General features: G+C 44.7%; 1 protein-coding gene across 1 annotated transcript; it reads left to right on the top strand.

Annotated features, from left to right (window-relative positions):
* Positions 1-1,534: 1,534 nt before the first annotated feature.
* Positions 1,535-25,294, top strand: LOC117501538 (lactase-like protein). Its single transcript, XM_034160429.1, has 8 exons — positions 1,535-1,670; positions 1,741-1,901; positions 2,662-2,749; positions 3,840-3,949; positions 4,034-4,162; positions 5,962-6,088; positions 22,295-22,494; positions 25,226-25,294. The coding sequence occupies exons 1-8, from the start codon at positions 1,544-1,546 to the stop codon at positions 25,292-25,294; spliced, it is 1,011 nt and encodes a 336-aa protein (XP_034016320.1). The 5' UTR covers positions 1,535-1,543.
* The last annotated feature ends 527 nt before the right edge of the window (positions 25,295-25,821 follow it).

The following is a 25,821-nucleotide window of genomic DNA, read 5'->3' as shown; positions in this document are numbered from 1 at the left end:
TGTTTTGAACCTGACTATTTGATGGAAATGTACTTATCTAAAATGTTACTGAACTGTAATAATGGGTTTACAAAAAATAAATAAATAAGTGCACAAATAAAGTAAGATCACTGAAAATGAGTTTAAAATACTCCAGATTTTGAAGTACAATATGGTACAAACAATCCCTGACACGGACACTGCTGTTAGCTAACAACGCTACAATCACATTCATGAAATTGTGCCTTGTTGAAGTAGAAATGGTTCAGATGCAGACTGACATAATTTGTCTGTTGCTTGACAAAACTGGATGGTACAAATGCACGACCTAAAAGGAACTGTTGAGTTATGTAGGCAATGAATGTAGGCCCGTCGGCTTGGTTAGTTAGCATGACGGTAGCTTAAAAATGAGTGTGTGTGAACGCAAATGATGTGGGCTCATTGTGTAATCTTGATCTTTACAATATAATTTGATGTAACATTAAATGTTTGCTTATGATAATTATTATTATTTTAATTTGGGATTTTGTTTATTTAAGCATAAAATGAACATTGTCATTTGTGTACACATTGTTATGACTGAGCAAAAATGTCACCAAAGTGAGTATTTAAACACACAAGTAGAAAAATACGAAATGGCTAAAATTTTATGTAACCATTCTGAATGACGTGCACTTGAAGCAACATAAAACTTTAAGAAATGGACAGCTGCTCATTTAATTTTTCATTTATTCACACTCATTTTTTTTATCATATTTATTCTGTAATTATGGGTGGGCTGCCATAAATGAATTGCCCTTTTGGGATTAACAAACTAATCTGAATCTGAATAAGGCCCCATTTAACACATCATGAGAGGTCTTCTTTTTGATACAGATTCTGGAACAATGCACCAGAACACGGGAAACCTTCCAGAACAGTGCAGTCGCCTTTAAAATTTCTGGCATCATCCCCAGCCACACGTTCTATCTATTCCTGTTTTACTTTTCTGTTGTGATGTGTATTTGAGCCCGTATTTGCCCACCTCGGAGGCATCATGTTTCTCGCAGTTACTAGGCCCACACATGCCTAGTGTTCAACACATGGCACATGAACTTAAGGTTCAACCACAGTTACTAATTTACCATCCTTCTATTATCCACTAACCATCCAGCAGGTGGCAGACATGTCTATGGGATCTTGCATAGTTAAAATTGCTTTTTAGGTTGATGTGTTGCATCAGTGAACTGCTGCTTCATGACTTCATTTTCATTATGTGCTTTTTTTTTAAGCCGGTGAGTTACAATATGATAGCATTTATTGTTTTTGAGTTAGTGTCTTGATGAACTGGCTGAGATGGACTCACTAAAACCCAACAACTCTTCCATATTTTTTTCTGTAGAAACCTGCTCTGACACCACGTAAAAACACCTTCTGCACACATTGTCATGAGATCGTTCATGGTATAAACTGCAGCCATACACAAAGAAAGACTTTGTTCTTTGGTAGGAATCCTTTTGAACCAAATGGTTATTGGACTGAATGTTTGCATCCCTATCATGTCGTTTAGGTGTAACTGAAGACGATGCTGCGGCGACGCATCCCAACGTGGTACCACATGCTCACGCTAGTCCTGTGTGTCTCATCCACCGAGGTCTTTGACTGGACAAAGAATGAGAGATCAGCTTTCTTCTACAGCACATTTCCCTCTGGTGCTTCTAAAAGTCAAAGGTCAGATGATGTACAGTGAGTTGACCTGAAGGAAACTGTTTTCCTCTGCAGATTTCTCTTGGGGAGCTGGAAGCTCCGCTTACCAGACTGAAGGAGCGTGGAACGTAGACGGCAAAGGAATGAGCATCTGGGACGAATTTTCTCACAGAAAGGGGGCAGTTTTCTTAAACGACACGGGAGACTCGTCATGTGAGGGATACTACAAATTCAAGGTAACGTGCACCGTGACTTATCCCGAAAAAATGTTAGCGTAACGGAGGACATAAATTACTCCTGCCACAAATCGCAACCTAAATTCATCATTTGTATCAATTCAGTTTTACACGGGTTCTTTTTTCTTTTTTATAATCTTGCAAATGTACCCTTCCTGTCGGTGGTAAAGACGGTTGTGTTTTCATGGTACAAGCACAACATTCGGCACAGTGTTTATGGTTCATTATTGTGTACAAAGTGTTGGGGGTGTCAAAATCCAACCCGTCGTCCGTGTTCGTCCTCAAAGGTGGATCAGGTGGACCAGGTGATGGCTTGTAACCCAAAAGCTGTGAAGGTGGATAAAGGCGGCAGCAGGTCTTCTGACCCCGACCTTCTGGGGTTTCCTAGCCATTGGACCAGATGAAGGCTCTGTCAGGATCATGTATTGGTGTGCAGCGGCATTCCCACGTTAAACAAACCCACGCACAGGCGTCTGTTCAGTCATCTCTGGGTCCATCGTCCCATCCAGGAAGTGACTAAGAGACCATCTTCCTCACCACCGAGGGATTGCCACAACAGTGTGTTGGACTGATGGCAAATCTTGAAAATCTTGAATACACCTCATTGACTGTTTGATTCAGTTTATTTATTCAGTGTGAAATCACAGCATAAGTCACCCCAAGGTGCTGCACAGGTGCAAGGGTCAAACACATGGGCAGCAGTGATGAGGAGAAACACTCCCTCAGGTGTTTGAAAATGTTTCCTCTTCTGTGTTTTTAGGATGATGTTGTCCTGATGAAGGACATGAAGTTGAATCACTATCGTTTCTCCATCTCCTGGCCACGGATTTTACCCAGTGGACTGAAAAGTAACCACACTCCTGACATTTTTTTGTACCCTAACTCACTGTAATCGGCCTTTCAAGGCTTTAAAGAACAATTACACTTTAAATTACACAACAAGCTGCCAGTTCATTTTGCTCTAATGTAGCAAAGTGCTAAATGACGGTTCTCAGTTACCCACATTACACCCTACTTAGGAACTCTGTAGCTTCGGTTATGAGAGGACTTGTCCCTGTGCCAATGTTGTGGCTGTAGTCTCTCTCATCTGCGTTGTTTTGTTCTTGACTCCTCCCACTCCCTCCCCTTGGGATGTGAACTCACGATCTCTGGCATGGTCTGCCAAAACTTGGGCTCTGGCCTGAGTGGCCACAGTATCCTTTGGCTGTCCAGGGAGTGAGGCCTATTGACTTCCACGTGCACAGCGCCTCCTGCAGGCCTCTGTCACACAGACTCAGCCCTGGCTGTGAGCTGGGCCCGGGGCTAACCCTACCCCTAACCTGGGCTGAGTTCTCCCGTCTGTCTGCCAGATGAGAAATCGTGGCCAGTAATGAAACAACTACTACCTCAGCAGTGTCTTCCGGGCAGTGGTGTGATAACTGTGGGCTTTCTGGTCTCTTGGTTTGCCTTCTATGAATGTCGTGAGAGCTGCGCGCTCTCAGCGGGTGTTGGACTCTTTCCGTTCTCATTAGTTCTCACATTTTCTGGAGTCATCCCCCTATGGCTTCATTGTGGAGAAAAGCTGACCTGGACCTGTCCCATCCAACAGGAAACATACCTGTAAAATTATATACCCCTTCTGGTGTGGAAATGACAGCAGGAGCTGTCATTGGAATTGTATATGAAAAGCTGCCTTTGGGGTCCTCTGGGGATCTGCCTTTGAGGTCCTCGATGAGGAGGTGCCTTTGGGGTCCTCGATGGGGATCTGCCTTTGGGGTCCTCGATGGGGAGGTGCCTTTGGGGTCCTCGATGAGGAGCAAAATGAAATGGAGAATGGATGGATGAGCAATTAAGTGAATCAAGAAGTAAGGCCTTCAGGGAAAATAATCTTTAGTTCCACCACTGATGATAAACATTGCTGATTGTATAAATTATTGCCATGCCTAGCCCCACCCCCAGGTGACCACATCAATGAAAAAGGAATCAAATACTATGACAGCCTGATTACCACGTTGTTGGACAGTAACATCACGCCCATTGTTACCTTGTACCACTGGGATCTGCCTCAGGTGAGACCTGAACTCACCTACCTTTTGAGTATGTAGGTGTTGACTGGGAGCTGTGGATGCCGATACTGACTTCCTGTCTGTCAGGTGTTACAGGAGAAATATGGCGGGTGGCAGAATGTCAGCATGGTCAGCTACTCCAACGACTTTGCCAGTCTGTGCTTTGAGCGATTTGGAAACAAAGTGAAGCACTGGATCATGTTCAACAATCCATGGGTACGTCACTGAAGGTGTAAAAACAGATGATCGCTGCATGACACAAAACTATAGCTACAGTCAAGCTAACCCTAGCCCTGCCATTAAGTGACATTTGAAATCAGATTTCCTGCAGTAGATGCAACAAGGTGGAGCCACACCCACTACAGGTGGGATACAGAGGCTTGTTGTCCAACCACAGGCTACCATAAGACTAACTGGGTGGACTGGAAGACGTCATGTTGGCTAGCCATGCCACCTGACCATGCCACCAGGGATATAACGCTAATCTGTTCCATCCAGATATTCAACCAGTCCATCCCCATGTCTTGAAAGTAACCATGCTATAGCCAGGTGAAGCACTGGTATCTCCTTGACCTTTTCCAGTTGCTGGAGTCCTCAGAACTGAGGCACCTGTGTGATGGATCATGTCCAGAGAATCACATGGCGTGGCCAAAGTGACGATAACAGATGTTTCCTCACAATCCAAGTGATGCCCCTCATTGGAGTCTCTCCAAGTAACCGCTTGATTGACACAAAGTAACGGTACCCAAGGATCCTCCAAAGAGACAGGGCATCCAAGTCTCACAACCATACATTAAGACTTGAGGCACTTGGAGCACGAAGACTTCAGCCTTTCATGAACACGGCCCAGTATTTAATTATGTTCCAGCCCTGTTAAACAAAATTTAAAAATTACCTTGTACACGATTTATTTATTTTAAAGTAGCTCTAGTTCATGGGCTGGACTTGGAGCAGGTGGCTAGAGTAGGACTGCTTTTTGGCATTTGCACAATATCTCTAAAATTAGAAAGGTCTTGTCTCAGAGTGATGCTGAAAAACTAATTCATGCATTTATTTCCTCTAGGCTGGACTATTGTAATTCATTATTATCAGGTTGTCCTAAAAGTTCCCTGAAAAGCCTTCAGTTAATTCAAAATGCTGCAGCTAGAGTACTGACAGGGACTAGAAGGAGAGAGCATATCTCACCCATATTGGCCTCTCTTCATTGGCTTCCTGTTAATTCTAGAATAGAATTTAAAATTCTTCTTCTTACTTATAAGGTTTTGAATAATCAGGTCCCATCTTATCTTAGGGACCTCATAGTACCATATCACCCCAATAGAGCGCTTCGCTCTCAGACTGCAGGCTTACTTGTAGTTCCTAGGGTTTGTAAGAGTAGAATGGGAGGCAGAGCCTTCAGCTTTCAGGCTCCTCTCCTGTGGAACCAGCTCCCAATTCAGATCAGGGAGACAGACACCCTCTCTACTTTTAAGATTAGGCTTAAAACTTTCCTTTTTGCTAAAGCTTATAGTTAGGGCTGGATCAGGTGACCCTGAACCATCCCTTAGTTATGCTGCTATAGACTTAGACTGCTGGGGGGTTCCCATGATGCACTGAGTGTTTCTTTCTCTTTTTGCTCTGTATGCACCACTCTGCATTTAATCATTAGTGATCGATCTCTGCTCCCCTCCACAGCATGTCTTTTTCCTGGTTCTCTCCCTCAGCCCCAACCAGTCCCAGCAGAAGACTGCCCCTCCCTGAGCCTGGTTCTGCTGGAGGTTTCTTCCTGTTAAAAGGGAGTTTTTCCTTCCCACTGTAGCCAAGTGCTTGCTCACAGGGGGTCGTTTTGACCGTTGGGGTTTTTACGTAATTATTGTATGGCCTTGCCTTACAATATAAAGCTCCTTGGGGCAACTGTTTGTTGTGATTTGGCGCTATATAAATAAAATTGATTGATTGATTGATTGAAACTATACATCTTTAAAAATGAATAAGTAAATGCAGTAATGCGAGTGTACCATCTCTGTCTCTGACAGACACAGTATGGAAATCCCACCATCTACGTGACTGAAAACGGCGTGTCAGAGAAGACGGCCTGCACCGACCTCTGTGACGACTGGAGGATGCAGTACTTCAAAGACTACATCCATGACCTCCTCAAAGGTGGAACAAGGAGTTGTAACACAAATAATCATTCTGCAGCCAGTCTGCAAGATTAGGCAGAGCACGCAAATTCTAATGTTATTAATACCTGCTCTTATGACGGGTCTGACGGAGGTTTGTGCAGAGTGCTCTGTCGGTTTTACTTATTATATCATTCAGCTTGTTGGTGCTGAAATATTAAAGGGTAAGAAGTTATTGTTATGGTACATCTGAACAAGGTGGAGTTAATTTAAGGTGCTTTATTCATTATTGACTAGTTTAACTTATGAACAGTAGTAGCTTTTGGAAACTGACAAAAACAGATGCATTTCAAGCTACGTGTAGGTTCAACCACACCTGCTCCTAATGTCCATCTGCTCCTCCAAGTATGAGACAATGGTCCTCTGTCAGAAAAGGGGAGGAGAGATTCAGGGAAGAGTTGTTTTGCCCCAACTCGAGGAGTTCAAGCATCCGGGGTCTTGTTCACATCCGGTATGTGGATAAGATTGACAGACAGATCAGGGGATCGGAGGTCTTGTGGATGCTGTACCGGTCCGTCGTCGGTTAGAAAGCTCAGCTGGCCTTTAGATTCGGCCATCTCAAAGTTTTACTGGAAAAATAAAAAAGCTAAAATTAGTCTAGCTACTCTTCAGAAAAATAAATCTCAAGGAGGTCTGGAAGCACCAAATTTAGTCCATTATTATCTGGCTAACCAGATACAATACTTGTTCAAAAGGATTCATCCTGATCCAGTCTACAGCTCCTGGATTGAATTAGAACAGTTAGAATGTAACAACATCAAACTCTCAGATTTACCCTTTATTACTACTTCCATTAAACGCCATAAATGTTTTAAAAATCCGTTGATTTCTTCCACTCTGACTGCCTGGTGGAAAACCTTAGAAATTACAAACTCTCTAATGGAAATCTGTACAGAGGCTCCTATTTGGATCCATAAAGCAACTCTTCATGTCAGCACATGGAAACAGAAAGGAATCACACACCTTCATCTCCTCTTTCAAAATAAAAGGTTTATACCATTTAACAACTTGATGCAGAGGTTTGGAATTACACGAGGAAATTTTATTCATTACCATCAAGTAAAGTATGCTGTGATGTCAAAAATTCAGACGCATCAGTGCCCACCAGAACCACCCACATTAGTGACAGACATCAAGAACCTCCTCCCAATAAAGAAAACCTTGTCTAAGGTATATAAGTTAATATCATGTGTAGACACTGTCTACACTGTTTACCCAGTTTAAAATGACCTCTGACCCTGACCACCCTGTAAAAACACATTTTCAATGACAAAAATACCAAATTACAACTCATCCAATACAAAGTTCTTTATAGAACACACATCACACAATATAAGATGTATAAAATGGGTTTCTCAGACTCTGCTGTTTGTTCACAGTGTGAACTAAACACCACTGATACCTATTATCAAGTCCTGTGGCTCTGCTCACTTGTCCAGTGGTTTTGGTTGTCGCGGCTCGTCTTTTTGGTCTTCTCAGGATGTCGTCTTTTAGATAACACAAACTAATTGCAAGTGATATGCTAGAAAGAGGACACAACACTTTAGAATAATTCAGCCTTAAGCAAGATAAAATGCACAGAGTTTTTAAGTTTATTTAAGCCTTCGACACAAAGCTTAGACAAACTGAGTCCTCTAGAGAGACTGAATATGACAACCGCGCTCGTCTATTTATTGGAGACCCGCGGGCATCGCTCCTCCTTCGACTTTTTTATTTATTTCATTCCCAAGACATGGTTTTCTATTGGAAGCGTCCTCTAGTGAACCCTAAGCAGGTGTTAGGCCATTATTTCAATGTGACAAACGCTCCCATTAAAACATGAAGGATTTACAACTGATTTTTTTTAAAAGACCTTCAGCCACAGGTGCAGCTGGCCTGAGGCCCCCTCCGCACGTGGCCTCAGCCACATGTGCAGCTGGCCTGAGGCCCCCGCACGTGGCCTGCGGGAAAGCACCTAAAAGGCCTTGGAAAGCCCCTGACAGACTAAATGACTAATAGAGCCCTTTTTTTGGGTTGAACACCTGCTAGTTCAACCAGAGGACATACAGTTCGGATCAGGACACTTGATAGTTCATCACAGTTCAAATATGGACCTAAAAATTCTTCTACAGTCCCTCCTCTGGGACTCGAAAGAGTCCCATTACATCAACTATACTCTTGGGTTGTTTACTGACAAGACATCCTCATTTGTGCATTGCAATAAAAAAGAAAAACACATCACTCGAGTTACTGATAACTCTGGTGCGGATATGAATATCAGTGATACTTCACACGGTAAATATATTGCAGTGCAGGTGAACCTACATACTAAGGCACAAGGTGAGCAATTAGCTGGATTATATCAACACAAGGTGACATTCAAACATTGAGTTTTGGTGTAATTCAAGGCACTTAAAATGGCCACATAAAACAAGTTACATCAACCTCTTAATCATGGCAAAGTAAAGGCTTTACATTGACATCAGTGCAACCAATCATCTTCTGGCATCTATTGACTCACTCAACCAGAGGCTCCAACCCATTATACTTGGTTCTACATATTATTTTGTTAAAGCGTCACACATTTATTATTTAAATGCATCAAATAACCCCTACGTTACCACTATTTAGTCAACCAATCAAGAAACTATTCTAAGGTTAGCGCAGCTATGTCTAGTTAAATGATAAACACAATAAATGGTTTCCCTTCATGTCCGTCCTTAAGTCATTTGCCTTAGTCAATCATATAATGGTTTTCATTATAGGCCATTTCTCAACATTCTCCACTTTGTTTTTCTTCTTTTTCAGCTTGTTTTCTAATGCCCGTTTTGGCCAGACACCAAATTTAGGCAATGCATGTCTCTTGAGGCATGCTATAATTTAAGAAAAAAGGGGTCCCTATGGTGCATCTTTACTACTAAATCTACAAACACGCCGTGTAAGGGTCCCCTTTTTATAACTTTGCAATGTGATATCTATGTGTATGTATTTAGCTTTATCTGTGTTACGCAGATGATGGTAAGGACAGACATTTACCCAACTTTCGTTACTAACATATATCCTTCTTTGTTTTTAGTTACACTCAGATTTCTGAAACCAGTCCGCAATTCAAACTCAAGAACCAAGATCATAGTCCGTGTTCAGTGCCATTACGTCAGTCCGCGCTCCTCAGCATTTACTCAGCATCTGAAGTTTTGGGAGAAGTTGGGGAACATGGGGAGGTTGGCCTTTCAGGGGTAGTGGGGGAAGGATCAGGAATTCTGGCTTTCAGACAGTCGTGCAGTTCTCTGATGGATCTTTCCAGCTCCTTGTGCTGCTTGGCCAGGTTGTACAGGGCCCCCAGAGAATTCTTGCCCACATTCAGGGTGGTGGTGTATCTGTGCTTTGTCTGGGTTGTACTTCCTGCGGTTCTTCTGTCGGTAAATCTACTGAGTTGCTGTCCGAGTCTGATGTCTCCTGTGGCCTGTCTATCTGTCGGTCTGTATTTCTGTCTGTCTGTTGGCCTGCGTCTCCAGTTGTCTGAGTCTGCATCTGAGTCTGTCGCTGCTCTATCTGGCAGGGATCCACTACTCTCTGAAGCTGTGCGTCGTCTTTGTTCAATCAGTCTCTGTGAGCGCCTTGGCCAGTGTTCGCCTGGCTGCAGGGAGGCGTGGCCTTCCCTCGGTGCTTCTTCTGGCTGCAGGGAGGCGTGGCCTTCCCTCGGTGCTTCTTCTGGCTGCAGGGAGGCGTGGCCGTCCCTCGGTGCTGCTGTAGGGTCTCTGGCTTCTCCTGCTTCCCCCCTTGGCCCGGCGGCTCTGCCAAGACGAGCTTGCCGAGGCCGCAGGGGCGCTGGGCCACCAACCCTACAGCAGTGGTTTAAATGAAACCAAGTGTCCTTACCGTCTACTTTGACTGCTGTACGTGAGGCAAGAATAACTTTAAAAGGACCTTCTCGGCGGGGCCTGTCCCACTTCTTTTTGAACACCTTGACGTAAACCAGATCACCAGGCTGGATGCTCTGATTTTCGAGTGGAATCTCTGCTTCTCTGTCTTCTGTAGCACCTTTGACCTGCAAAAAGATAGTTTTGTGTATTTGGGTTAACTGTCTCAGATAATTATGCCATTCGTCTTGTAGCTGCTCCAGCGATGGTCCTTCGTAGGGTCCTCTCAGGTATGGAATAGGCATCGGCCGACCTGTAAGAGCTTCAAATGGTGTCAAATGGGTTAGTCGGTTAGTTTGTGAGCGCATTGACAATAAAGCAAGCGGCAACGCATCCAGCCAGGTTAGTTTGCCATTGCTGTCTGCTATGATTTTTGCTAGTTTGTTCTTTAAAATGCCATTAGCCCGTTCCACTGCCCCATTTGATTGAGGGTGATAAACACACCCAAACTTCTGTTTGATACCCAATTGTTTGAATGTTTCTTGTGTAACCTTGGCTACAAAAGCCCTACCGTTGTCAGATGAGATGGTATCTGGAATGCCAAATCTTGGAAAGACATCTCGGCACAAGAATTTGGCTACCGTTTTATGGTCTTGATTTGCAGAGGCTACTGCCTCAATCCATCGGCTGAATCTGCATATCACTACCAAAACATATCTCATTCGTTTAACTCGATTTTCAGCTCCCATGTCTATGAAATCCATCATAAGATGTCTGAATGGCCCATCAGGGACCGGAATGTGGGCTAAAGGGGCTGTGAATGATTTCCGGACATTGTACTGTGCACATACCTCACACTCATTCAACAAACGGTCCACTGTTGCTGCCATATATGGTGACCACCAGACAGCTTTTAGTTTGTTCATAATTTGGACTCGCGAACAATGATCGGGTCCGTGGGCCCAAATGATTGCATGTCGTAATAAATTGGTGGGTAACACAAAATGTCCATGACTACTGCGCCACAGCTTGTCCGCTGGCCCCTGACTGCGTGTCTCAATAGCGCCTCGTTTAACCCACATTCGTTTTTCTTCTCCACTGGCCCTACTTTGAGCCACTATCAGTGCGTCAAGTGAAACCAGTGGGGCACAATCTTGGATGGTTAGCAGGGGAAACATATTTTCTCCTTGTGCTCCTTTGCGAGCTGCGTCATCTGCTAGGTTGTTACCTTGAGCTATGATGTTATTATTCTTTTGATGACCTGCACATTTAATGATGGCTACCTCAGACGGTAATTGGAGAGCTTGTAACAGTTGGGAAATCGCTTCTCCATGAGTGACAGGGGTGCCATCTGCTCTCAGGAATCCCCTTTGTTTCCAAATGTTTGCATGTACATGACATACGCCATAAGCGTAGGCTGAGTCTGTGTAGATATTAACACGTTGATCTTTAGCTATCTGGCAAGCCATAGTTAAGGCTTTAATTTCTGCCAGTTGGGCTGAACAAGGCTGATCAATTCCTTGGGACTCCAGTAATTCAAAGGTCTCGCCATCCGTGTTTAGTTTAACAATCCCCATACCCGCATGCAATCCCGCGGCATCCCGAAAGCATGAGCCATCCACGAACAGGGTTAGATCTGCATCTATGGCGTGATTATACAAATGTTCTCTGGCTCTCAAAAATTTCTCTGTCTCTGCCACACAGTTATGTGGAGTACCATCTAACGGTGTGGTCAATTTGGTGGCGGGATTCACCGTGTGACAACGTTGTATTGTTATTTCTGGAGCGGACAACACAACTTCATATCCAGTGCGTCTAGCTTGTGTTAAGACAAAACGTTGACTGATTAGCAGGGCATGTAACTGATGCGACGTGTACAACGTTACTGCATGTCCCATGATTATGGATGATGCTTTTTGAAATGCAAAGGCAGCTGCTGCTAGACCCTGATAGCATGGTGGCAATCCTGTTTCAATGTTGTCAAGCTTTGTACTATAATAGGCCAATGGTTGTTTTCCTTCATTTGTTTCCTGCATTAGTACAGCACAAGCATATCCAGCTTTTTCAGTAACATACAAATGGAAAGGTTTCCCATAATCTGGGTTACCTAACGCGGGAGCAGATTGCATGTCTGTTTTTAGGGCCTCAAAAGCTCCCGTTGCCTGATCTGTCCAGACGAGGAGAGCTGCATTGCTTGTTTGCCCCACTGCTCTAATCATGGCACGCAAAGGTGCAGTTTTTATAGCATAATCACAAATCCACGGCCGACTGTACCCTGCCATCCCAAGGAATGAAAGCATCTGTCCCACTGTTTGGGGTTTGGGAGCCTTGATTATAGCCTCCACTTGGCTTGGGGCTATACATCGCGTGGTCCCACACAACTGTCTTCCCAAGTATTCTACTTGTTGTTTGCAGAACTGCAATTTGTCCTTACTTACTTTATGACCTCCATCTGCCAATGCATGCAATACAATTAATGAATCTTTTTCACACTGTTCTTGAGTCTCTGATGCAATAAGGAGATCATCCATATATTGCACCAATGTACTGGGTATGTCAAGGTGTTGTAAATCTTCAGCCAGGACTTTGTTAAAGATGGCTGGGGACAGGTTCAGTCCCTGAGGTAGCCGTGTATACGTTAGCTGTTGTCCCAGAAATGTGAATGCAAACAAATGTTGTGAGTCTGGGTGCACAGGCACACTGAAATAGGCTGAACACAGATCAATTACTGTGTACCATTTTGCTCCAGCAGGGATGCTTGATAGTATAGTATGCGGATCAGGTACTATAGGTGCATCCATTTCTATTATTGCATTGATAGGACGCAGATCATGTACCAGCCGATACTCTTTGGTATTGTTTTTAGGGATAGGATAGATAGGAGTATTGCATGGGCTTGCAGTTTTTATTAGAACTCCAGCTGCCATTAGTCCCTTAATTACTGGTTTTATGCCTTCAATAGCCTGAGGTTTTAATGGATACTGCCTTTGGTGAGGCAGTTTTGCTCCCGGTTTTACTTTTATTTTTTACTGGTAAGGCTGTTTTTACTAGTCCTACATCCGTTTTGCTTTTGGACCACACCACTGGTGGTATTTGCTCTAACAATTTCTCTTGTTGGGCCGATAACACCATCTGTCCCTCTGGTCTAGGATTGAGCTCCACTTTTTGAGCTATAGCCTCATCATTTACTTTTAAATTAATTCGTATAAACTGCTGGTCTTTTGACAGATGTACTTGTGGACTTTCCATGTTTTGCCATTCTTCAACTTCTGAGGCTGTCTTTACCATTGGACCTAGGTCATGGGATTCGTACTTTTCTGAGACTAAAAGGGTCACATGAGGTGTGGCATTCGGCACTTGATACCATTGTTGTTCAGCTGAAGTTAGCTTGACAGAAGCTGCGGCCCCTTGGGGGCCTAAATAAATTTCTGTGGTGGTTATGTGAAACAGCCGTTGATTCATCAATACATCCCAGCAGCATGCATAGTCAGTTTGTTCTTGTTTGGCATCGAACATCAGGGTGACATGTAAAGGTAAACTAGGTGTATATACTGCTTCATAGTGTTGTTCGGCCCAGGGCTTCCATTTTTCCCATTGCAGTTGAAGATTTGAATTTTCTGGTTGTAACTTCAGCCAGTATACCATGGGTTGCACAGGTCGGACCTTGTTTTCCATGTCCATAAGCACCATAATGTTGGCGAGTGCTTCGTCAGGAAAGTGTATTTGCAGTCCTTGATGGGTACACACTATCTGGGTTTGTAGCTTACATAAAATGTCTCTTCCCAGCAAATTCACAGGTGTATTTTGTGAGTATAACAGGGGTGCTTCAATTGTTTTTCCTGCAATCGTTACAGGAAGTGGGCGTGTAAACGGTATTATTTGAGTCTTCCCAGAGAAGCCGATGGTCTTAATTACAGACCCAGAGAGGGGGAGATGAGCGCCCATTTTCCCTATGCAAGAGTATGTTGCCCCTGTATCCACCATGAAAGGGAAATCTCTGTTTTGTATATTAACAGTGACGGTTGGCTCTTCCTTAGGTATCATCGAAATAGCCAATGCCACCGTTTCCCCCTCTGTCTTCTCTAGGCCTCCCTATTGCCAATAGGCAGAGGGTCCAACCCAAGGTCGGGCCGGACAATTTCTCATTCGATGTCCAGGTTGTCCACAGCTCCAACACTCATTAGAGGGTTGATCCCCTATTGGGGGTGTTGGTCCCATAGGCGGTCCCGCTTGACTGTTCCTGGGAGCTGAGTTTTGGAATCTGCTTCCAAATGAAGGTTGGCGAGATCCTCTTCGCCACCCTCCTCTTTGACCTTGAAAGTTCCGTGACTCTCCTCTCCACCCATGACTGTAGGTGGGTCCATTTCCGGGTGTGCCAGTGCTATGGTAGTGATAGTGATGCTCCACTGGTGCTGAGACTTCTCCTGCAGCAGTGCTCCCTGCTGCTCCTTGGGGGCTCTGTGTGGCTGTTACCACAGGTGCCTGTAAGGTGGCAGCAGTGTTTGCCGTAGGGCCTGTGCTTGCCGACTCAGAAGGAACAGGGGTCATCATTGGTGCCTGGGTCTTTGTTTTTTCTTTCTTGACTTTGGTTAGCTCTCCCAACTGCATCTGCACCAATTTTTTCGTCAGGGATTTTGCTGCATCTTCTTCTTTTTGTTTTTCTTTCTTGTAGATTTCAAGATGGTGACAAATATGCTCAGAGTATAAAGCCCAATTCATTTTTGATAGTCCCACAACTCCATCTAGGGCTTTCTGAACCTCATCTGGTAGAGCCTTTTTTACAGTTATTTTAAACAGGATTTCAGTTGCTGGAGAATGGTTCCATGCATTTCCTGTTTCCTCCGCCCATCTTTTCTGGAATCGGTGCAGGAACTTCTTTGGGCACTCTTCAGGTGTCCACTCCTCATCATCCAATTTAGAGGGATCCAAGACCTCAGGGTACTTTCTTCTCAGTCCTTCCCACATGGAGTTTCTATAGCGATTAAAGGGGACTTCATCATGTTGATTAGTGCCCATCATCTGTGTTAGTCCAACCTTTCCTGCTAATTCTTCAGTGTCATGTTTTCCCATGACATGCATTAGCAAGGCTTTTATGTCACCTAAAGACAAGGTTACCCCTGCAGTGCCTTCTTCTAAGGCAGTTATCCATCTCCCAGCTCCTTGGGTGATGTCTGGCAGCCTGTTGGCCAGCCCCACCATGTCTGTCCAGCTCCATGGGGTATACACATGATGACCATTTCTAACCACCAATGGGCATATGAAGTCTTCGTCCTCCTCTTCTTCTGTGCGGACTCCATACTGTCTTCCAGATCGAGTGCGACTGACTGGTTCCAGGCAGTCCATCCAGTCAGTTATATTCTGTTCTAAAGCCGCTATGTCTTTGGCTACACATTGTTGTCTTTGCCTGAGTCGGGCCTCTTTTGCACTCTCAATGATGATCTCACCAGAAATTTTTCGGGTGGGTGGCTCTATAATGTGATTCCCTTGATTGGGCGTCGATTGTTGTAATATTCTTCTTTCCTCGGTGTCCCTATGTCTTTGTATTCTTTCCTTCGCTAGCCGAAGTTGCTCAGCTAGTTCTTCATTATCCCTTCTGGCCAGATCCAGTGTGTCACAGAAGCTCTTGTGCCACTCTTCGGAGCCTCTATAGCCTGTGAAGGTCCAGTCGGCTGACTTATGGTGGGAGGGGACGGTTTTCAGTGGACCTCGATGTGCAGGCGGAGCCTTCAGGTCTCTCTCTTTATCCTCGTCTGCCTCCGTGTCACTGTTATTTGTGGCCTCCCCTGCTGGTCGTGGTGAGCGACCACTTACTTTCGGACTTGGAGACCTTGTATGATCCATTTGACAGACTGAGGACCTGTCTCCTTGTGGCTCTCGAGCTTTTAGTGTCAGTGTGAATTTGCCCTCCACATCCATGCCTTGGTCCTCTTCACGAGTTCCTAATACAAATTGTCCAGCTGTCTTTCCCATATCATGACGTTTATATGGGGGTGGCTCTGCTTCCCAGCTCGGTGCACTGGCTTTAGTCTCTTTGGATCTTTCCTCTGTCATTTTTTCTCTTTTCTGCTGTAGCCTCTGTGCTTCCTGCTTGAACAAGGCCAAAACTTCTTTTTCTTCAGTGCGTTTTTTTGTTGTTATTTACGTTCTTCTGCTGATCTTTAATTTCTTTTTTCTGTATTTCTACCGCAACTGCTTCACACATCACCGGATCAAATGATCCCTCCAAAGGCCATTGCCTGCCCCCATGTGACCTTTTGTGCCACTTTCTCATACATTGGTTGGCCTTAGTGCGTTTTCCTGGATATTTTCTTAGTACTAAGTCTAGCGGGGTACTTTCCCGACCTTGACCTTGAGAGTTACCCATGTAACCCTGACAAACGCTATGTGAGGTGTTTCTATGGTGTTCTGGTAGTCCCTCAGGGGCTGTCCTGATCCAGACCAATAACTTGCCGGCTGTAACACCTGTTTTGTATTTTAAACCCTTAAAAGGATTAAATTTCCAACTGCTATGCCCATCTTCTTTTTCTTTAACTAAATATGAAAATTTACCTGTTTCCCACCGAACCTTCCTTGGGACCACAGTCAGAGTCAACCTAGGAAACAGTTCTTCACCTGGATCGGTTGGTAGTGTTACTAAATGATTTAATGGTATGCTAAGTTCTTTATTAGGGTCAGCACAAAGCAGCTCCAGCCACGGGGTTAAACCCTGATGCCACAGACGTCTTATCAGCAGCTCCCAATTAATTAGAGGGAATTGTTCTTTCTTTTGCTTCAGATTGATTACCTTAGTAATCTGCCATAATTTCTGATTGATCTCTTGTTCGTCCTGCCAATGTTCTGCTCCTACCCTGTCAAAATAGGTCCTTTCCAGCCAAAAATGTGTCCTGATTCCCTGGGTTTCGATGTCTCCGTCAGTCAAGTAATGTTCTGGGAGTATTATTTCATCATCACTTAAGTCTCCCATCAATGACTGTCCCAAGCATTGATCAGTCTGTCAGCTTTTTCACTATAATCTAAGCTTTATCTCTTTTGATTTATAACCAACTTTATTTATTTAATCCTCTTACAACCCTAACACCTCCTAATGTCTTTGCTCCCGACTTTCTATTTCCCTTCTAATTTTTATTTTATTTTTATTTTTTTTAACTTTCTGCTTCTTCTTTCTTTTTCTGCTATGTTTGTTTATTAGTTTTCTCTCTTTGAAATAATATCTACCTTCTCTGTATTTACATAGCACTCTTCTGTCTTTTTCTTCACTGTCTCTGTTTCACACTTTCCTCTCTGCCTGTCATGCACCTCCCAAGTCCTTCTGTTGGGTCTAAACACCTCCTCCTCGTAGTCTTTCACATTAATCTTGTATGTCAGCCAGCCTGCAAGTTCTCACAGCTTTACACAGATTACTCTCCACTCTCCCACACACCAATCTTCAAAAGCTTTATACACAAAAATTATTAAAAACAACTTTCTATATATCTCTATCTAGACTTCTGCCACTTTTCACTCCGCGGCTTTAAACAACCTTTTTATTCACTTAACACCAATGTGTTCTGTTTAAGCATGTATCTCTTCTTCACGTTAGACAGCTTCTCCGGCGCTGTCAGCAACTTCATATATTACTTTTTTCACGCCCTCTTTGAGCGTACAATATTTCATTTACTTCTACGCCTTACCGCGCCTCGCGTGCGTATCCTGTGCTTAATATATTATTTTCCACCAGCTCCTTTCTGAGCATACAATATTTCATTTATTTCTACGCCTTACCGCGCCTCGCGTGCGTATCCTGTGCTTAATATATTATTTTCCACCAGCTCCTTTCTGAGCATACAATATTTCATTTATTTCTACGCCTTACCACGCCTCGCGTGCGTATCCTGTGCCTTTCTGCACTTTCTTCTGCCTTTTTTTTTTCTTCACTTACTGAGCTCCTCGTGAGCTTAATGTGCCTTTGCACTGAAAATATTCTCTTTTTCTTTTCTTATAAAAAAACTCATATTACTGTGTACTTAATTACTTATTCTTCTCCCACGCCCCACAAGCGTGTATTTGGTGCCTTACTGCACTATTTTCTGCTTCATTAATTCTCATGTATTCTGCACTAACTCTCTATTTATTTTATTATTTTTTTATAGTTTTTCTCTTTTCTTAAAAAATGACGTCCTTTATTGAGCTCTTTTACTTACTGTCAGCTGTGCTTCTTTGCACTTTTCTCTTTAAATCTCTTTATCACGTACGGTATTTCTACTGCGCCCCCTCAGGCGCTTATCTTGTGCTTTCTCTGCACGTATTCTCTTGTTAAACTCTTTTTTCTCACTTATTTCACTTCAGTCTCTGTTAAACTCTTTAAATAACCTTGTATTATCTTGTACCTATTTGTCAGTATACTCCCCTAAATTAACCCCTACAGCGCATGCTATCAGCCGGCACGTTAGTAACGAATTTCAACACCAATTATTCCCCAAGCATCCAGGTTAGTTCTCCACGCACTCTTTCCGCACCAGAGTTCATGAACATTCCTGAACTTTCACTCACATAGACATTCTTTTTCCCAGGAACACACACACCTTCTGAGCATTTTATCTACAAGGCCTGATAATTTTCAGTCTTATCTTTTTTTAGTCTCTTATCAATTTTCTTAGTCCAGGTTCTTTTGGGTAAGAGGCAATTAAAAAATATCACCTGTCAACTTGGGCGGAAATCCCGACTCACTCCTCCAGATCGTGCAGAAATTATAAAAGGTTTCTGCTTACCTTTTAGTCGTGATCACTGTTATTTACGGTCTGGAGGGATGAGCTGGACTGCCCCAGGCTGCCGGAATGCCCCTGGACCCTCCTGAAGCTGGCTCGCCAAGTTCTGTCGCGGCTCGTCTTTTTGGTCTTCTCAGGATGTCGTCTTTTAGATAACACAAACTAATTGCAAGTGATATGCTAGAAAATGACACAACACTTTAGAATAATTCAGCCTTAAGCAAGATAAAATGCACAGAGTTTTTAAGTTTATTTAAGCCTTCGACACAAAGCTTAGACAAACTGAGTCCTCTAGAGAGACTGAATATGACAACCGCGCTCGTCTATTTATTGGAGACCTGCGGGCATCGCTCCTCCTTCAACTTTTTTATTTATTTCATTCCCAAGACATGGTTTTCTATTGGAAGCGTCCTCTAGTGAACCCTAAGCAGGTGTTAGGCCATTATTTCAATGTGACAAACGCTCCCATTAAAACATGAAGGATTTACAACTGATTTTTTTTAAAAGCCCTTCAGCCACAGGTGCAGCTGGCCTGAGGCCCCCGCACGTGGCCTGCGGGAAAGCACCTAAAAGGCCTTGGAAAGCCCCTGACAGACTAAATGACTAATAGAGCCCTTTTTTTGGGTTGAACACCTGCTAGTTCAACCAGAGGACATACAGTTCGGATCAGGACACTTGATAGTTCATCACAGTTCAAATATGGACCTAAAAATTCTTCTACATGGTCCAAAGTCACTGAAAAATTGTCCTCTGTCTTGGGATATAGAATTCCCTTATCTCCTAATTCATGTTTACTTGGAGACATGACAATTATTGACCTGCCAACTAAACAATCTAAAACTATACTTATAGCACTGACTATTGCCAAAAAAAAAAAAAAAAAAATTGCTGAATTGGAAAAATAAACAATCAATATTAACCACTGGTCAAACCTCCTCATCAAATATATATCGATGGAAAAAATAGCCGCTTCATCAAAAAACCAAGTACCAAAATTTAATCAATCAATCAATTTTTTTATATAGCGCCAAATCACAACAAACAGTTGCCCCAAGACGCTTTATATTGTATATTTGGGGGGGGGGGGGGGGGGGGGGGGGAGTTTGGCGGCCATCGTTCCTTTTCAGTTGGGTCTGTCTGCTCTACCGTTGGTGGGTTAGGGTCCGGTGCCTGGGCGGGGGTGGTGCCTCTCCCCAGTGCTCGGGTGTGCATGGCCCCCCCGCGCCCCGGCCTCTCCCTCCAGGTTTGTGGGGCCCGCCTGTCTCCCCTTTGCTCTTTGGCTGCCCCTGCCGCTCCAGGGTCTCATCCTGCACCTTCCCTGGTTCGGGGACCTCCGGGCAGGGTGGCCTGTCCATTTGCAGCTCCCTGGCCCCCTGTCCCCCCTGTTGGTTTGCTCCTGTATGGCCTCCGGTGCTCCTCCGGGGCTGCCCGCCTCCCCCCGTCCTGTGGTTTCCCTGGCACCTCCGCCGGATGTGGGGTTGGGCTGGGGGCCCGGTGGGGCCGGTGTGGGTGGCCTCCTCCCCTTGCCGCGCCTCTCCCTCCGCCTGCTGCTTGGGGTTGGACCTCACATGTCACACCCTTTTAATGCACTTCACCAGGTTAGCACCTGCACGCACATCATATTGGGTTGTAAATAGCACATTGTAGGGTTCACATGATTTGCGGTAGGGTGTTGGGGATGGGTTTGCAGGGCAGTCTGTGGTGCAGCTGTGCGCTGCAGCCTTCCACTGCGATCCCCATCCGCCACTCCTGCCTTGCAATTTTAATGCACACACCTTACTTCTACACGGTTAGTAAACACCTTCACCAATTTAGAGTCGGGGTCACTAGGCGGTGGTGGGTTTGCAGGGCAGGCTGTGGCACAGCGGTGTGCCGTGGCCACCCACGGCAGTCTGCCACCTGCCGTCTCTTGCCCTGATTTTAATGCAACACTTTATCTTTGCACACTTAGGGGGTCGTACACAGCCAGGGAGCCTGGGGAGAACTGCTGGCTGCGCTGGGGAGCCTGGCTGTCGGGGGGCCTTGTGCTTTTTCTGGCCCCGGGGTCGGGCCTCGCCTCTTGTCTGGGTGCTAGGCCCTGCCCTCATGTGGCTCGGTGGTCCCTACCTTGTGCTTTGGATTCGGTTACGGTGGCTCCTTTGCTCCCTGTCCTTGCCGCCGCTCGTTCCCGCCCTCAGGGGCCATGGCCCGGGTAGCGTGGTTCTGGGGCCCCCCCTATTGGTGGGCCCATGCCGGCACCCTGTGTGCTTCTCTTGGGTTTGGGGCGGCTCCCTGTGACCCCGTGGGGGGGGGGAGGTGTTGTCCAGGGTGCGTTCCGGCGCCGTCGGGCCGCTCCCCTGTTGATTTGCTGTGCTGCCCCGTGGCTCTGGGGGCTGCCTTTCCTGGCCCCCGTGCCCTTCCACTGCCCCTTTTCTCCTGGTTCCCCCGGGGCCCTGCGTCCTGGACCCACTTCCATTGTCACTCGTGGCCGGCCGCGTGGCTTCTGGCGTGCCGGGGTGGTCCATGTCATATGGTAAGGTTCTGTACTCTCGTCTTGGCCCAACACACCAGCCACAGTAGTGATCGGATATTTAGCTGTGATCTGTGTCTCGGTGTGTGGATGGTCGCATGATTGTGGCCGTCATCCCCAATTCGGTTTTTGGGTGCTCTTAAGAGGATTAACACTACGGTGTTCTGGATTAGGGTATGGATGCTCACTAATTAGACAACAGACTGTTGCTGATGTGTGGTTGTTTGTCATGGTATGTTGTATGGTTGAGGCCCCGTCTCCTCGGTGTCTCACGTCACAGTTATTGTCTTCACCACTCGTCTCTCGTTCTTGTCTGTCTTTGTGTTGTTTTGGTGGTCGGTCCCTCCTGATAGAAGTTGTCGGTTGGCTCCGAGTAGGATGTTGTAGGCTGATCTGGAAGGGCGGATGGGGGTCACACACACACACACACACACACACACCACATTCACTCATGCACTACATAACTTCTGTCTTGCAAGAATAAATTGCATATATGCGTATTAATGTTCATAAATGGTTCTGCCAGTGTGGCATTTACCATTACTATATATGCAGACAGGGAATAAAAAAAAAAAGAAAGCTGAGCTGGAAGGCGAGGCTCTGACTGTACCAGTCAGTTTATGCTCCTGTCCTCACCTATGGTCATAAACTTTGCATAACGATTGATAGAACAAGGTCATGGATACAAGCAGCAGAAATGAGGTTCTTCGGTCGGGTATCTGGACTTACACTCTCAGACAGGGTGAGAACCTTGACGATCTGGGAGGGACTCAGAGTAGAGCTGCTGCTTCTTCACATCGAAAGGAGCCAGCTGAGGTGGTTTGGGCATTTGGTGAAGATGCACCCGGGTGGTCTCCCTAGGGAGGTCTTCCAGGCATATCCAAATGGGAGGAGACTCGGGGAAGACCCAGGACATGCTGGAGGGATTATATTTACCAGCTGGCCTGGAAATGTCTCAGGGTCCACCGGGAAACATGAGATCACTTGGCTGAGGATGGAGACAGACAAGTAGCATAAGAATACCTCACGTTTTTACTTCCACCAAACAGAGATTTCATAAACATGAAAACAAACGTTTCTTTGTTTTTTTGTAGCAATAAAGGATGGTGTGAAAGTCAAAGGATACACGGCCTGGTCTCTGCTCGACAACTTTGAGTGGGATGAAGGATACTCAGAGAGGTTTGGACTTTACTATGTGGACTTCAGGAACAAAAACAAACCGCGCTACCCAAAGGCATCTGTCCAGTACTACAAACGCATCATCAGCTCTAATGGCTTCCCCAATCACAGAGAGGTAAAGTCTGTCAACACGTTCCACCTCCACATTATCTCAGTTTAAATTCCGTGTTGTCGTGTGAGAGCGATGCACAGATACGGGCCGTGACTCTGAGCTGAAAGCTGGCAATGCAGTTGATGTCACTGTAGCAAGCTGCAAGACTGACTGAAACATGTTTCATGAGGAACAGGTTTGGCATGATTCAAATCCCACCAGAAGCTGCAGAGTTATCTTAGTCTCTGGGCCACGCAGGTTTTTGGTACCACTTAAAGGTTCTACACAACACTTGCGTACAGTCCAGCCTTAGTATACCATGACGACACACAAATGTATGCCGGCCACCCCACGGTGGTAGCTATAGCCGCGTGGGGCTCAATGAAGAATTTACACAGCGTTCAAAATGGAAAAATGTCTGTCATATTGAAAAGTAGACCACATTATTTGTCTGATTATACAGATTCCAAAAAGGTAAAGTTTGGACTGTCAATGACTGAATGTTATGGGATAAAAGCAGCAAGAATGGTGACAAAGGTCAATTTCAGTTTGTCGTCTTCTTTTTACAGATGCTCCCGTTAGGGAGCGCCACATTAGATCAATGTTTTCCATCTCACCCTGTCCTCTGTATCTTCCTCTGTCTCACCAACCACCTGCATGTCCTCCCTCAGCACATCCATAAACCTCCTCCTTGTCCTCCCTCTTCTCCTCCTGCCTGGTGGCTCCATCGTCAGCATCCTTCTCCCTATATACCCTGGGTCCCTCCTCTGCTCTTCAGCTCTGCCTCCTGTCTTTTTGTTAGTGCCACCGTCTCTAAGCCGTCCAACACAGCTGGTCTCACTACTGTTTTGTAAACTTTATCCTTCACTCTTGCAGATATTCTTCTGTCCAAATCACTCCTGCCACCTTTCTCTATCCACTCCACCCTCCCTGCACTCTCCATTACTTTGGACTGTTGACCCCAAGTATTTAAACTCATCTACTTTCATCACTTCTGCTCCTTGTAACTGCACTAATCCACTGGGCTCCTTCTCATTCACACACATGGTCTCAGTCTTGCACCTACTGACTTTCATTCCCCTTTTCTCCAAAGCATATCTCCACCTTTCCAGACTAGACTCAACTTGCTCTCTACTCTCACTACAGATCACAATGTCATCTGCAAACATCATAGTCCATGAGGACTCCTGTCTGATCTCATTCGCCAACCTGTTCATCACCATTGCAAATAAGAAAGGACTCAGAGCTGATCCTTGATGTAATCCCACCTCCACCTTGAATGAATCTGTAATTCCTGCTATGCATCTCACTGCTGTTGCACTGTTCTTGTACATGTCCTGCACTGCACTCACATACTTCTCTGCCACTCCAGATTTCCTCATACAATCCACAACTCTTCTCTTGGCACCCTGTCATAAGCTTTCTCTAAATCCACAAACACATAGTGTAACTCCTTCAGTATTCTCAGAGCAAACACTGCATCTGTAGTGCTCTTTCTCAGCATGAAACCATATTGCTGCTCACAGATCTTCACCTGTTTTCTAAGTCTAGCTTCTACTACTCTTTCCCATAACTTCATGCTGTGGCTGATCAGCTTTATTCCTCTGTAGTTAATACAGCTCTGCACATCACCCTTGTTCTTAAAAATAGGAACCAGCACACTTCGTCTCCACTCCTCAGGCATCCTCTCACTTTCCATGATTTTATTTAGCAATCTCATTAGAAACTCCACTGCCATCTCTCCTAGACATTTCCATGCCTCCACTGAAATGTCATCTGGACCAATTGCCTTTCCACTCTTCATAGCTGCCCTCACTTCATCCTTACTAATCTCTTGCACTTCCTCATTTGCTCTCTCCACATCATCCAGCATTTTTTCCTCACTCATTTTCTTCATTCTTTAGCTCCTCAAAATATTCCCTCCACCTTCTCAATACACTCTCCTCACTTGTCTCCACATTATCATCTGCATCTTTTACCATCCCAACCTGCTGCACATCCTTTCCAGCTCTGTCCCTTTGTCTAGCTAATCAGTGCAAGTCCTTTTCTCTTTCTTCACTGTTCAACTTCTTGTACAACTCGCAATATGCCTTTTCCTTAGCTTTTGCCACTTGTCTTTTTGCCTTACACTGCTGCATCTCCTTGGACTCCTGTCTACTTTCTTCATCTCTCCAGTGATCCCATTCCTTTTCTGCCAACCTCTTTCTCCTCTTTCGACTGATCATGTATGGAAATTCGATTTGTACTCTGCATCTTTATTTTGGGTTCTTTTACGCTGGATGCCCTTCCTGATGCAACCCTGCTTATTTATCCAGGCTTGTGACCAGCATTCAGAGTGTGCTGGCTGCACACCCCATGTGGCTGAGTTCAAAGTTGCTCTAATTTTGCTCAACATTTTTGTGTGGGTCATGGTACACTGAGGCTGGATTATAAGTGTTTATTAGACCCCTCAAGTGGTCCTGATTCATTCAAAATTATGAGCTTCAGGGGACAAATTCAATTTCCTTGTTGAATTTGAGGAAATAGTTGGAATCTGACTGCTTCATCATCAAAGACACATATTAATGTTGGACTGGAGTGAAATGTAATGTGTATCATCAGCATGAACATGGAGGTGTATTAATAGTACAGTGGTGAGAAGGAGTTAGATTATGAAGGAAAGGTACCAAGAACTGAGCCCTGAGGGACAACATTAATAAATTCCCCTGGCAGGTCATGAAAGGTTTAACTGTGAGTGTTTATTGGCTTGTTGCAGGTGGAAAGCTGGACTAGAAAAGCCAGAGAGACTTGTTCTTCCAGCAACCAGCTCCTTGCTGCTAGTTAGTCCCTCATTATGTCACTTCCTGTGATATACTGGGCAGGGCAAAGGCAGTGATGGCCTGTGCATGATGACGTTTAAATACAAAAAACATATTGTCTGGTACACTCCACAGGAGCAATTATAGCTGTAACATTCATGAAATGGTTTTATGATTATGATGATCTTTGGCAAAAAAAATTAAAAGAAATTACTGGGATGATTGATTGTCATGAGAGAAGGATAATAAACATTTGGTCATCTGAGTGACTCATACAAACGGCCATTTTCTCATCCATTATGGAAAACAAGTTGATGTACAGCACCATGAACACCCACCCACCGCCATTCTGGAATTTATCTGTTTTTTTGGGGGTTTTTTTGCATATTCACGACAAATTCTGTTTTGTATTTACTCAGGTTACCTTATAATAATTTTTGAATGAAGAATTATGATGATTTAGTGATGAATATAACAAAATGTGAAGTTTAGAGTAGTCACACTGGTCATAACGTTTGGGGTTATGCGCTCATTAATTTTTTAAGAAATTAGT

This window comes from Thalassophryne amazonica, chromosome 2, assembly GCF_902500255.1.
Source record: "Thalassophryne amazonica chromosome 2, fThaAma1.1, whole genome shotgun sequence".
Classification (NCBI taxonomy): Eukaryota; Metazoa; Chordata; class Actinopteri; order Batrachoidiformes; family Batrachoididae; genus Thalassophryne; species Thalassophryne amazonica.
The sequence above is the reverse complement of the archived record's forward strand: the minus strand, read 5'-3'. Positions and strand labels throughout refer to the sequence as shown.

Bases quoted from the DNA above. Each gene is read 5' to 3' on its own strand.
- LOC117501538 (XM_034160429.1), top strand. From the start codon at position 1,544: ATGCTGCGGCGACGCATCCCAACGTGGTACCACATGCTCACGCTAGTC. The intron at 6,089-22,294 runs GTGGAACAAGGA...GTTTTTTTGTAG, and splicing joins CATCCATGACCTCCTCAAAG to CAATAAAGGATGGTGTGAAA. The intron at 22,495-25,225 runs GTAAAGTCTGTC...GGCTTGTTGCAG, and splicing joins GCTTCCCCAATCACAGAGAG to GTGGAAAGCTGGACTAGAAA.